This window comes from Engystomops pustulosus, chromosome 4 (assembly GCF_040894005.1).
Source record: "Engystomops pustulosus chromosome 4, aEngPut4.maternal, whole genome shotgun sequence".
Lineage (NCBI taxonomy): Eukaryota > Metazoa > Chordata > Amphibia > Anura > Leptodactylidae > Engystomops > Engystomops pustulosus.
Genome location: NC_092414.1, coordinates 69,493,416 through 69,507,950, shown reverse-complemented (window position 1 = coordinate 69,507,950; position 14,535 = coordinate 69,493,416). Strand labels below are relative to the sequence as shown.

At 40.2% G+C, this 14,535-nt stretch overlaps 1 protein-coding gene across 1 annotated transcript in view; it reads left to right on the top strand.

Annotated features, from left to right (window-relative positions):
• The window catches only part of STK10 (serine/threonine kinase 10), a 70,921-nt gene that overhangs the window by 41,360 nt on the left and 15,026 nt on the right, over nucleotides 1-14,535 (top strand). Inside the window, exons 5-9 of the mRNA XM_072146178.1 lie at nucleotides 5,873-5,945; nucleotides 7,807-8,001; nucleotides 8,485-8,566; nucleotides 11,120-11,251; nucleotides 11,349-11,834. Of these exons, the coding sequence (XP_072002279.1) occupies nucleotides 5,873-5,945; nucleotides 7,807-8,001; nucleotides 8,485-8,566; nucleotides 11,120-11,251; nucleotides 11,349-11,834 (968 nt within the window). The remainder of the gene's footprint in view (nucleotides 1-5,872; nucleotides 5,946-7,806; nucleotides 8,002-8,484; nucleotides 8,567-11,119; nucleotides 11,252-11,348; nucleotides 11,835-14,535) is intronic.

Sequence of the window (14,535 nt, the reverse complement as noted above, 5' to 3'; positions counted from 1 at the left end):
GTGGTTGGGAATGAGTTAATGCACGAAATAAAGCGCTAATTTAAAACTTATCTACACATTAACAACATTGCAAAAATAAATGGTACAGATGATTAATAGTACACTTTAATAGAGGCAGTCCCCAGGTTACTTACAAGATAGATTCTATAGGTTTGTTCTTAAGTTGAATGTTGTATGTAAGTCGAAACTGTATAGTTTGTAATTGTAACTCCATCCAGAATTTTTTTTGGTCTCTATGACTATTGGATTTTAAAATTGTTGGGTTGTCATAAGAATCAGAATTAACAATAAAGCTTATTGCAGACACCTTTTTTTTTTTTATAGCTCCTACAGCTGATTATTATAGCTTAGGGCTAAAGTACAGTAAATTACCAAAATCCAGAGGTCCGTTTGTAACTAGGGGTTGTCTGTAAGTCGGGTGTTCTTCATGAGACCACTTGTATACTTTATTACATACAAATATTTAGCAAAAATGGTCCAGCTCACCAGTATTTTGGAGGCAGTTACTTATGCAGTATGTGCTGTAGATCCCTCCTTGGACCGGAGTAAGCAGTGCAGATAAATTCAGATTGATCCAGCCCCAAAATGCTCGAGTTATTTAAAGTGTCTTGGGGCTTATTCACCTCACACTTCGCCCGCACGTTAAAGGTACACATTTGGTCCTATAAATCAAGTTTTATGAATACATTCAGCCTATGCACGGGGAGGCTACCCAGTACATATGTCAAGCATATGCACATAGTGTCATGTGAACACAGTCTTACACACATTGTACTGTTCTATATGTAGCTCAACGCTACTGCAAGTCTTGGGGATTCATCCACAAGGCGTCAAGCGGAGTATATTCTACATAGATGACTCCTATAGTTTTATAAAGAATTTTTTTTTAATATATTACACCAGACCTAAGATGTAGATGTACTTGCAGTGTCTCCAGTGTTTAGCAGTGAAATAAATGTATATGATTATATTGTACTGATAAAGAAGGATCTCTGGAATGTATGTACATGACTCGGTGCAGATCCATATGTCATGTAAATGCACATATAAGTAATGTATTGTGAGGGTCGTGTAGGTTTTCCTAAAATGGAATGCTTTTCATGACCTAGATCCTTTAATTTACAAGCACCCTACATAGAGCTTTCTGCTGTTCTACATATAAAGCAACAGCTCATCATTTACTCTGAGTTACAGAGCCACAGCTAATCTGAGATGTGCCAGACTCTGTTGTAAGGAGAACAAGGATCATAAGGTGCAAGTATGCGCTTTGGCTTTGGAACTTTTAGATTAGGAACCTATGCACATGGATGTATTATTATACATATCAATAATGTTGTTAACCTAACCATAATACGGTGCTTATAGATTGCTCTCCAGAGAACATAGTTGGATGTATGCATTGATGTGCAATGTATTCTCAGCTAGAAATACTATCTGTATTGGCGAATATGGCGCTTCAGAGACACTCTATGATGAACTTTACCAACTCGTATGTACACCATATAAATTGTCATCACTTTGACATAGTAGTGTAGACTTCTACCGTGTTAGCTATAGAGAGCAGAATAGTGAAGAAATCAGGCAATACCTTTTTGATGGTGAGTTTTTTGAGAATACTAGTTCTCTTCATCGGACAGGATGTTATGCATGAAACAGAAAATTCTAGCATTTTATGTACATTCCAGAAGTGATCATCAAAGGACATTAAAAAAAAACTTTAAAACAACAGAATGATATGTACACAAATAACTTATTTACAGCAGGAGTCCTCTCTTATCTGCTTGTGGCGGCCTGGTCAGAGATTGGGAATGAGTAAAAGTTCAGGCACTGAAGAAGTCTCTGGCCTGTTTCCCCCACATATAGGCCTGTGATTGGACACTGTTCACACATAATTGGGTACATCATATTGGAAGACCTGCAGGAAAATGTCCCTCTGAATTTATATACCTGCTTTGATCACAGATCCGACATTAAAAATAAATGGAAAGATTTCCTAGTGGCTGCACATTTCTCCAGAGAGGACCACACTATGGAAGGTTTGGGAGTAAGAATTAATGCAGAGATTTAACACCTTACAAAGTGGTCTTAATATCATGACCTCCCTTCTCTGGCTTTTATGTGTTTGTGGCTGTCAGAGCTCTCTAGTAAAACCTCCACAGGTTTTTAATCTCTTACATCCTGTTAAAGATAAAATGTCTGTGTGTGTATATATAATTCTTTTTTTTTTTTTTTTTTTTTTTTTAATGTCTGCCTAGTGTGGATTAAATGCTGCGAATTTTCTATTTCGTGCATAACATCCTGTCTGATGAAGAGAACTAGTATTCTCGAAAGCTCACCATCAAATGTACTCTGCCTCAAAAATGTATCGCCTAATTTCTTCACTCTTCTTCTATTACTTGGACATAAACATTACAGCTCAAAATGGAAAAGTCTACTTGCCTTGTTAGGTTCTGTCACTTAAAGCAGTGTTCCCCAACCACCGCTCCGAGGCCCAAGACCGGGCCTTGGAACACCTGGTACTGGGCCGCGCCTGGCCACTGTAAAACAAAAAAAAAAAAAAAACAAATAATGCACTGCTCTATTGACGACAAGCATCATGAAGGGAAGGAAGAGAAGACTGTTGCAGGGGAATGAGGAAGGTACCGTATATACTCGAGTATAAGCCGACCCGAGTATAAGCCGAGATCCCTTATTTCAACACAAAAAACTGGGAAAACCTATTGACTCGAGTATAAGCCGAGGGGTGGGAAATGCATTGGTTACAGCCTCCCAGTATATAGTCTGCAAGCCCCTGTAGCATACAGCCTGCCCAGCCCCTGTAGCATACAGCCTGCCCAGCCCCTGTAGCATACAGCCTGCCCAGCCCCTGTAGCAGGAAAAAAATAACACTGTACTCATCTTTCCAACGTCCCCTGTAGGTCCTGTCTCAGACAGAAGAGGACCTACGGGTGACGTCAGAAAGGTGAGTTTTGTCTTTATGTTTTAGTTGACTCGAGTATAAGCCGAGTTAGAGTTTTTGAGCACAAATTTTGTGCTGAAAAACTAGGCTTATACTCGAGTATATAAGGTAAGTATTTTTTGTTTTTGACAGAGTTCGGCTGGGAAAGGGGACTTTGGAAGCATATGGTGAGGGAAGCAAAGGAAAGGAGACATGGAGGGAAGACATAATGCAGTAAAGGGGACATGGGAGGGGGACATGCTACAGGAAAAAGGACAATACAAGTTGGGGTGCTTCTTCAGGAAATGGAACAATGTCAGCTAAGCACACAGGGAGTTATGGTGGAGCATTCAAATATACATTTTTAACTATGAAACTATGACACCAGACCGCAACCCCCCACCGAACTGGTCCCTGAAGAAAATGTATGTTTACAGCTGGTCCCTGGGCAGAAAAAGGTTGGGGATCACTGACTTAAAGGACCTCAATCACCAGGATTGGGGATTGTAAACCAAGCACAATGACATACTCTCCTGTGCCCCCTTTGGCAGGATCTGCTCTTCTTTTAGCTCCATATATATATTAATGGACCTGGAGCCCCTCAGGCTGATTTGCATAATTAAGTTTTTTTTCTTCTTGAAAACAAAGTCTTAAGAAGCTTATAGAAGAGCAGTTCCTGCCAGTGGGGCACACACCAGTATGTCAGTGGGCTTGGTTTACAAACCTTGATCCATGTGGTAGATGTCCTTTTAAGTTAATGTGCAGTTCTTCTATATAACTTTTCAGATTTTATAACTTTGCAGTATGTGGACCCATACTTCTGGGGGGAATGAGAAGTCTATTCTTGTCTGAAGAGGAGTTGATGCATTCATGTGTTGCTAGAATGTATGTTCTACAAAATGTATTTGATTCAGGCATTCCCCTACCTTTCAACAGCTTTGCTATGTTGCCCTCGAGGAGCTAACCATTTCCTTTTTAGGGTTAAAAGTTTATCACCTAAACTATAAAAGGTGAAGAATGATGGTTGGGCTTTCTGCCATGATAATGGTATTTAAAACATATGTTAAAATAGAAATTGTGAGGAAGGATTTAATTTCCTGAAGAAGAATCTCTCGCCTCACTTCTAGGGCTTTTTCAGATGACTGTGTTCTGTCCATGAATTGTGCCAGGTTTCACAAACTAATATAATATAATGTTATATGATGCATGTAGTCCCTGCTGTTTAGTAGCACCATAGTGTTATCTTCCTGGTCCTGGCCTTGATATAGAAGTCAGTCCATGACATCCAGTCAGTGTTGGTCCATAATTTACAGATCAACAACAGTAATTTGTATTTTGGGGGCACTTAGTTTTGAGTTTGATCATTTTCCTATATGAAACATTTCGGACGACCACTAGTTACAAACAAACCTAAGGCTACCCCTTTCTCCACCAGCGAAGTCCAACCACAATCTAAATTGTCTACTCTGTTTTTTTAGCGCCATTTGAAATTGTATTGATTTGTCTAAACGTTTTTTAGACCTCCTGGATCTTAGTAATATACTGTACTTTAGCCTTGGGCTATTATGATCAGCTGTAACCGTTATCACAGGTGTCTGCAATTAAGATTTATTTTTAGCCCTGGTTCTTATGACAACCCAAAAATTTTTAAATCCAGTTTTCAGAGTCCAAATAAATTATGGCTGGGGTTACAATTATAAAATGTACAGTTCCGACTTGCATACAAGTTCAACTTAAGAACAAACCTACAGAACCTATCTTGTAAGTAACCCCGGGACTTGCCTGTACTTGTTTGATTTACAGGCAGTCCCTGGGTTACATACAAGAGGAGTTATATAGGTTGTATGCAAGTAGGAACAGGTATATTTTAGAATTTTGCCAAAAAACATTTTTGTCCCAGTGACAATTGGGTTTTCAAAATGTTGTGCTTTCATGGGGGGAAAAAAAGGAACATTGATGAAGCTCAATAGAACCCTTACGGCTATTCATTGCAGCCTAAAACAACCTAAGAGCTTCACCCGAGTTCACAGTGGGCAGAGAGGTCTGTAAGTCAGCTGTCCATAAGTCTGGGACCACCTGTATGTTAAATGTGGCTTGTGAGGCCTCCATCACACACCAAGGTAGACACTGAGGTTTGCTCCTCTGTTGTCATTGTGCAGGGTAACATCTAATGACGTGGCCCCTCACTTCTGCTGTGAAGCTACAACAGTAAACTGTCAAGTCAGCCGATTGGGGCTCCATTTTTAGCTCTCCCCCAGTCCCCACAGAGCACAGTACATACACTGCCAAAGTGTTTTTGTATTAAAAATTGGTTTTACAGAAAAAAAGATATATTATATTGTACCTTTCATTAGCATCTGCTGTGTGACTAGGCAGTTGCCTTTTGGGAGGAGCTGGAAAGGAGCAGTCCCCCCCCCCCACCCTTGGGGAACAGCTTCTCCATGTGTCCCTTTCAAATATATGAAAACACCCATCACTGGGCTTAGCGACGCCCCCTGCTCCTCTACAGCCAATCCCGAGTGTTGGGAGTTATTCATATATTTGAAAAGGTCACATGTTTCCCAAGGGTGGGGGGGAACTGCTCCTTTCCAATCCCTCCCAATTGGCAACTGCCTAGTCACACAGCACATGCTAATGAAAGGTACAATATAACATCTTTTTTTCTGTAAAACCAATTTTTTTTATACAAAAACACTTTGGCAGAGTATGTACTATGCTCTGTGGGGACTGGTGGAGTGCTAAAAATGGGTCTCCTGGTGACAGGTTCCCTTTAACCATGCATTGACTTGTCTTACAGTAAAGAATTATCAGTATTAAAAACCTTTTTAAAACTGATATCCTGTGAATAATTTCTTGTTCACATCTATTACGATCTGTTTTGGTTAACAGACCAAGTGAAATTGAGAATCCTAACGTTTTTCCTATTTCTTCCAGCGGATTTTGGTGTCTCAGCAAAAAATGCAAAGACTTTGCAGAGGAGAGACTCATTCATTGGTACACCTTACTGGTAAGCTATGATGTGGTGTTTCATTCTGTGAGTGATGGACATAGAGAGGACTTTTGTGATCCCTTAAAAGACATTGGTTTTGGACACAAACATGCCAAATAGCCATACACATGTCTAGTGTCATTTTGCTGTTGAGCTATTTTGGCATTGGATAAGCTGATAAAACAAGTGTGTCTTGTTGAACACTACAGAGATGGTTTTTATAGCCTCAGTGGTTTGTCAGTCTTCACATAGTGCTGGGTACTCTTGCTTCATTCTATTTGACATGAGTATATTACAGCTTTTGTGGCCTCTACAAGGGTATGCTTCTATTCCTGAGAACGTCTAAATGTTTTCCTTATGTAGAGCTGATGTAAGCGGTGAACTATCTTGGAAAAAAAATGGCTTAGTATGAGAAGCCTTATGGAATGTAGCATGCCACCTTCTTTAAAGTGCCCCTTCTTTGCATGTTTTAAAGAAAGGACTACAGTTTTCTTCTGGATCAATGTGACTTTTTTTAAATGAATCTTTCAGATCCTAAACCATTAAGTGTTGTATACTGATATTTAATAAGAACAGAACAGCACATCTGATGCAGTGCAGATGTAGCAGTGTTTTCATGGATTGCACCAGGGGAACAGACAGCTGAAAATGGCACTAAAAAAGGCAGTGGTGCGCAGTGATTCCAGAGGAGAGCCCAGTCACCTTCCACTCCCTGGGGGCAAATATGGCAATTCAGGCTCAGCCCACTACACTTATTGGTTGATTTACATATACATAAAAAAAATCTCATGTATATGATTGTTTGTTATGAATAACAAATTCTTGGCTCATTCCACTAATACAGAAAAGGCACAGATTGTTTTCAGAAACTGCACCACTTCTGTGCATGTAGCGTGCCTGGTATTGCAATATATGGAGCTCGGAAACAAATACATGTTTTGGGAAAAGTCCTACTTTCCAACTTTTAAGATGGATGTAGAAAGTGGGACACAAGATTATAAGTTAGCATGTCCCATCCTTATGCCCCCCTTAACGTCATCCACACTATAAAATGCCCCCTTTTTGATCCTTTTATTCCCTTTCCCGCACATATAATGTCCCATATTTCTCTAGCCTCAATCCTTTTACATTGCTCCTGCATTATTTGTCACATCAGTAAAAAAAAAAAAAACGTTACTTACCTCTCCCTGTTCTGCCTACTCCTTTGCTGCTGCACTGTTTGGCTCTAAAAGGGGCAGGCTTAATGATGTCATCACACCTGCCGACCCTTGTTGCACACAGCTGTGGCGGTGGTTAGATGGTCATTTAAGGGGCGCTCTGCTCTCTGCATCACCATCACATTTAACTCTATTTGCATCCAGAGCAGCAGCAGCAGTCCCTGAAATACCTCCCGGTTGGGATCTTTCAAAAGAAGTGAAGAGAAGTCACTTTTTCTAATCCTCAAATAGTTGCAGATCTCATTTCTGAGAAGAACCGGGGATCACATCTGCACGTGTGCTTCTTGCTATGTTCACTTATTTAGGACTTCCAGATGCTCTGGTAGCTTCTGCCAGAAAATCTAAACTGTATAAAGTCATAAGTGGCACTACGGTGTAATATATAGCTGTTTGCAGGTTAGACCCGTAGAAGTAGCTGCAGGCCCCTCAGATTTGTACATTACTGGCTGGCTTTGAGAGGAATGCTAAATGTCATACGGTATAAGCTTATGGATATTAAAACATGTTGATATCCAGATACAAGAGGAATGTTTTTCATCAACATATTTCACATTTTCACAGCAATGTCCCCGTTCATTTCTGACACATCAGACATTGTACAGAAGTGTCGAAGAAAATGAGAGCTGTCTTTTGATTACAAGCATTTCATCTTCTGTTTCCAGGATGGCCCCCGAAGTGGTGATGTGTGAGACCATGAAAGACGCCCCATATGACTACAAAGCTGACGTTTGGTCTTTAGGAATAACCCTCATTGAAATGGCTCAAATTGAGCCACCGCATCATGAGCTTAACCCCATGCGGGTGCTCCTTAAAATTGCCAAATCTGAGCCCCCGACCCTGGCTTACCCTTCAAAGTGGTAAGTGTTCAGACTTTAGTTTATGACCATGCCCTTGTACTTCACAACTTTGCGTGCTTGATAGATTATATTAAATGGAATTCCAGACATTTTAGCTTTTTGTTTGGAACATATTTTTTCGTACATTCTTTAGAAATCTGCTTCATATTAAAGATTATTGCATGTCAGAAAACACACCAGGAGTTTAGAAAAGTGTGTGTATAAAGACATGGGACTCTAGTGCATTTTTATGTAGATTGTCCACAGAAAGCTGCACTGCCAGCCCCTAAAAATATCTTTCCTGCTTCTGTTTATAAATGTAGACAATCGGTATGCTCGGATCCTTGTCCGCTCTTTCATAACCCTGATCGTAAGTGGTGCCAAAACTACTAGGGAAATGAGTAACTTGAAAAAAAATATTAAAACCTTTTGTGGTTTTTTTTTTGACCTGTCTCTGTCATATTGTATCTGTAATGACATCACCAACTGTTGTGTTGTTGAAAGGTCTCAGGAGTTCCGGGACTTCCTGAAAAAGGCTCTTGATAAGAATCCAGAGGCCAGGCCAAGCGCTATACAGCTCCTGGAGGTGAGCCAAGATCCTTCTACCAACAATAAGTATAATCCTGAACATTACCCTGTTTTGAAAATATTTTTCCTTCATGCTGTTCTTTTATGTGTTGCAAGATTCTTTTGTGGTTTATTAATGTCCATATCTAGGTGACAGAAATTAACTCTTTAATCTGTATTGCACCATCATCTCAAAAAATGCCATCCTGGAAGTATAAGGTTTCTGCATTTTTTTTTTTTTTTTTTTTGACCTATTGGAAAGGCACTGAGAAAAACTGACATCAAAATAGACATGTGGACAGCTTTGGAGCAGCATCAAAACAAATTGATGAACTATGGCGTAGAAAGATTTCAAAATTAGGGTTGGGGGAGATTTATACAAAGTATCTGGGGTAAAACTGTCCTAGTTGCTTATGGAAACCAATCAGAGCTCAGCTTTAATAAACTGCTGTGGGAAAATGAAAGCTGAGCTCTTATTGGTTGCCATGGGCAACTAGAACACTTCTGCTCTGACACTTCTAATAAATCTCCCTTGGTTATTTGATGAGCACAGAGTTTTATTGATTATTTAAACCCACCCAGGGGTATAACCATAACAGGGCAGCATCTTCAACATTAAGAGAGGAAGAATTTTAAATGGAAAAGGTTGTTTTAGTGTGAAGGTATTGGGTTCAATTCACACCTGTTTGGATCTGCATTGTTATTTTCTTTCATCACTAAAACGATAACAGAAGTCTAGCACATCCATTATAATGTCCATTGATTTTATTGGACTTATAATTGCTTCTGTTGGCGTCTGTCCATACCCCTGGACATGAAAAGGGTAAATCATGTTTAAAATGAAGTTGAATGTATTGTACTGCATGTAGCCAGTAGTGAGGATATTATTATTATTATTATTATTATTTATAGAGCACCATTAAATCCATGGTGAAGTACAATCAATAAGGGGCTCACATAAATTATGATGAGAACAAATCTACATACAAAGCTACAGAACTCCAGAAACAAGGGGTAGAGGACCCTGTCTGTGAGGACTCGCAATCTATGTAGGATGTGAGGGAGCAGAGCAGTGCAGTTATTTCGTATTGTTGGTGGCAGACCTGAACAGATAAGTTTGAAGGTGTGACGCGTTTTGGTAGAGAGCTCCAGAGTATGGGAGATGCATGAGAGAAGTCCAGGAGAGTGTTGTGAAAGAGTGGATGGTAATGGAGTGAAGCTGAAGAGTGACTACATGTGGGAAGGTATTGGCTTATTAGTTCAGAGATATATGGAGGGGGCAGGATTGATGGCTTTGTAAGTCATGGTTAGTATTCTATGCTGAATTTTTGTCCAACGGGTAACAAGTGAATAGACTGGCAGAGAGGAGTAGCAGAGGAGAAACGAGAGGGACAAATGGATTAGCAGAGACTCAAAGTTAAAGGAAAGCTACAATCAGGAATCTACCTATTAAAGAAGATCTGATGGTAGGTTCCCATTAATATCCTAACCCTTAACTATCCTTCCCTAACCCTATACCAATTTCTAATCAAATCTGCAGATTTATCTAATATAATTTTCCAGAGAGGAAAGGAGGGATCGCAGAGGCTACTCAGGTGTGGAGTGGACTTTGTTCTTACTCCCCAGGGAGGCTACTCCATGTCCCTGTAACCTCTGCAATTCCCTCCCTTACCTGCATGCAACCAAGTTGAATGTGCCACACTGCCAGGCAAGCACATAGTTGCTTGCACCCGGCACGGAAGCCAGTGTGAAGCCATGAATTGTGACAGTTAGGTCTAGTGGGGGGGTTGTGTTGGTTGGTGGAAAGATTAGGAGTTTCGTTTTGTCCATGTTAGGTTTTAGAAAATGGGAACAGAAGGAAAATATGGCTGATGGACACTCTGGAATTCAGACTAGAAGAGGGGTGATATCTTGACCACAGATATAGATCTGTGTGTCATCAGCATAGGATTGGTATTGAATGCCATGAGACCTAATGAGCTGTTCGAGGCCAGAGGTGTACATGGAGAAGAGTACCGGTGAGGGGTGGTATAAGCGTGGTGGACACTAAACCTGACATCATTGAGATAACTACTCTCCTCATTCTTCTCCAAGACCGAATGGCATCTGAGGCAGGAATATTAAAGACCTATCAAGAACATTAAAGGTTGAATAAGTATGGTGATAAACATAGGTCCCGCAAGGCAGAATACGAGAGTTCTATCGTTATAATTTTAGCGACGAAGGATAACTGAGATGCAAATACAGGCGTGAACTGGGCCTTGCAATTAAATTTCCCACCCTTGGATCGAAATTCCAAGACAATGTTCATAGTAAATGGCTGATTTTCCTTATTCAATGCAACTCTACAGAGATGCTTCACTTTTACTGTAATTCTTAAAATAGGAAGGCTACTACTGTTTGCTTTGAAGATAAAAAAAAATTACCTAAACATGTTTTTCCATCAACTAGCGCTTAAAAATGATATAAGAAGCCATAATCCATAGAAATATAGTTTGTGTACATCAGAATGTAATCTTAATTACAAGACTACTCAATGTTAAATTGATTGTATGTGTTTTGTCCTGCCCAGCATCCTTTTGTGACTAAAGGGGTTAATGGAAAAATTTTGCGAGAGCTTGTGGCAGAAGCGAAAGCTGAAGTGCTCGATGAAATCGAGGAGAATGGAGAACTGGAGGAAGAGGAGTCTCCAGAACCGCTCTCTGTAAGTTTTCTATTTAGTTCTTAACTAAAATTGTGTGTTTTTAATGCCATTTCCTGTATCCAGTTGAATATATTGTGGGTTTCATTTTCTATTTTAGCCACCTCCGAAGAATGGCACTCAGTACTCGTTTGAGGAAAAGAACAAGTCTAGTTTCACCAAGCCTACAAGCAATGGTCTTAAAGCTCATGACGAACAGTCAGATGGCCAAAGCCCAGACAGCACTATAAGCAGTAAACCGGACAGCATAAGGTCCACTGAGAAAATGTCACAGAACCTCAATGGTGAAGAACAAGTGAAACCTGATATTATCATTATTAACCCATTACTCCCCTCTGAAATGAGTAATAATTCAACATCTGTTGGTCCATCTGTGACAAATGGCCACAAGAGCAACCAGTATGATCGTCTATCTGCAGAGCTCATTTCCAATGGCAGTTACGATACCCCTTATCGTTTCTTCGGCAGTCATTCTAAAAGGGATTCTGATTCGGGCAGTAACTCTGCTTCAGACAGTATGGACCTCAGTATCAACTTGTCAGCTGATCTATCCATTAACAAAGAGACTGGTTCCTTATCTGTTAGGGTAAGTGGTCTCCTGACATTTTTACATGTTTGATATGCAAGTTCATAAGGGAACAAGTTAATTTATATTGTATGGGTAAACTGTAACCAAAACAGATAAATAGTATAAATACCTGACACTAGGCCTGACCTTAGACCAGGTAAGAATATTGCAGATGATAGTAATGGATAACCCAGCTACATTAATAAGGGACATATCAGCAGTACTCCTGACTGAAGTTTAGGAGTTTTTCTTTATTCATCAGAAGTAAGGTGCAACGTTTTGACCATCAAGGTCTTTATCAAGCTTGTATACGTACATAGTGAGCGCATATATATACCCCTCACATAAGTGACATCACATCCTGGTAACCTTGGCAGCCTGCAGCTCAGACAAATCACATGTTGTTTTTTGAAATGCATCCAAACCAAAGCCCAACCCCTGTGACTACCCAAGGATTTTGTCAGGATGCAAGAGTAAGTTATAACACACAATTATATTGTAATGCGAATGCTTAGAAAAGGCAGATTGGAATTTGTGCACTGCATGTGTCATGGGCTTTTACAATCTGTCTTTTTTTTTTTTTTTTTTTTTTTAAGTTTCTATCGCCTTCTCATGATGAAATATAGTGCCAAATACAACATATTTTTTGCGTGTTCTATATGTGATTGTTATTGATAATACTTGCCTTCCTCGTGCTGATGGATCCCGGATTAATAAGGACCGAATTGCTACCTATAGGAAAGAATTACTTAAATGATTACGTAGGAAGAGATGTTTCTTGCGCTCGGACATGCGCAGTCACCCATTGAGCTAAGGCTCTTCAGTATCCTGGCAGCAGACGCTTAGCGAACACTGAACTTCCAGACATACGCAGTGACGCACTCAGCCGCTCAATCAGCTGTTTAGATGGATCAGCCAATGGGAGGAAATGTTAGACGTGAACATTATGACTTCCGGCCCTTCACTCGGGGAACTGTTGGTGCTGTATGATTATGCCTTTGAAATTCTGTACTGACCTAATTTATGGTACATAATATAGGTGGTCATGTTACTACGATTATGGGGGTATGATGTCCTGAGGGATACATATATGCTCACTGTGTATGTGCACACTATGGCTGATGGAGACCTTTAGGGATCTACACATCACGTTCACCCCTATGTATACGTGAGTTATCTTATACCTTGGATCGGTTGGTTCTGTTCCACGCATGAACCTTTGCGTACTTGCAGGTATATAAAAGCAAAATGTAGTTCTGGGTTGTCAACTACCTGCCTTCACCAGTTACTATCCAGGAGTATAACTTCTCGGCTGTGTAGCTTCACTCACTGAAAGCAAGTATAAAGCAAACTATAAAAAGAAAGAAGCCCATCAAAATCTTTATTTTTTGTTTCCTACCATGGGCTATAAGTGCCAACTATTTTTGGAAGCCACACACTAACAATAAGACCGGATTTATAAAAGGCTACATTCAGATGAACATATGCCCGCATGGCTGCGGCCGGGCGGGTATATGTCCGCCGGGATGGAGAGCAGGAGGGGTAACCCCTCCCCTCTCCATAGAAAGGCACGGCATACAGGCCGCGCACAAGGGGAAAGATAGGACATGTCCTATCTTTCCCCCGTGTGCGGCTCCATGCGGCCATTGCATGCGGCCAAGCTGTACATGCGCCCCCCATATGTTACTGTGAAAGCGGCCTCAAGCAGTATTGTGAACCACATCACATTCATTATATGGTGAAACTTTATAGGCATCTATAAAATAAAAAATGATAGATGGAAATGTTGTATTGTAGCTTAAAACGCACAGTACATAAATAAAAAGATGATCCTGGACTAAACTTTGTTGGATGCAGCTGTGTGCTTTTTATGTTTGCTATAGTGTAAATGATTCATCCAGAGTCCTGATCTATGTCTGCTCACCTCTTCGTCCTGGAACATCTCCACCAACCTGTTCCTGAAATGTTACCACCATGTGACCTTTCCATTACTTTGACAAACAATGTCTGATCATTAACAGATGACATTTGGTGGAAGAATCCAGGAATGTGTTTGCATGTTTTATGGAGTGTACAAGGTATAACTGCATCCCTGCAGAATGTGGCTTCTCAGAATAAAACTAGTAACTCACTTTTCCCTACTGATAGGTCATCAATATGAATAAGCTGAAAATAATTTTAATAAAGATGTATATCTTTTTTTTTTTTTTTTTTTTAAAGAAACTTTGTTCCCCGGTCTTTCTTTTTGCTTTTAGCAAAGTGTATAAATAGTCTTTCCCTCCCATACCCCCAGCTGACAAGTAGCAAATAAAATCTAATGGCATAACGCCTTAATGTCACTTTTCTTAAAAACTCTGTTATCTATAGCTACTGAAAAAATCTTTTTGGTATGCAAGGAGTTAATCTTAAGCCTACTATCCTTCATCATAGACAGGTTGCAAAAGCCCATTACAGCTGCATTGCACAGATACCTTTCTGCCTTCTCTAAGCATGCGCATAAAAATACAATTGTGTGTTATAACTTGGCTTGCACCCTGACAGAATCATCTGTGTAGTCATAGGGGTTGGGCTTTGGTTTGGATGCATTTCAAAAAACATGTGACTTGTCTGTGCTGCAGACTGCTCAGCTCTCAGCCCCCACCTTTGTGCTCTTGTACAGCTCCTCCCACCTGCTCCTTTCCAGAGGTCACAGCCTGGTGAGCTGACATCAGTGGGAGAG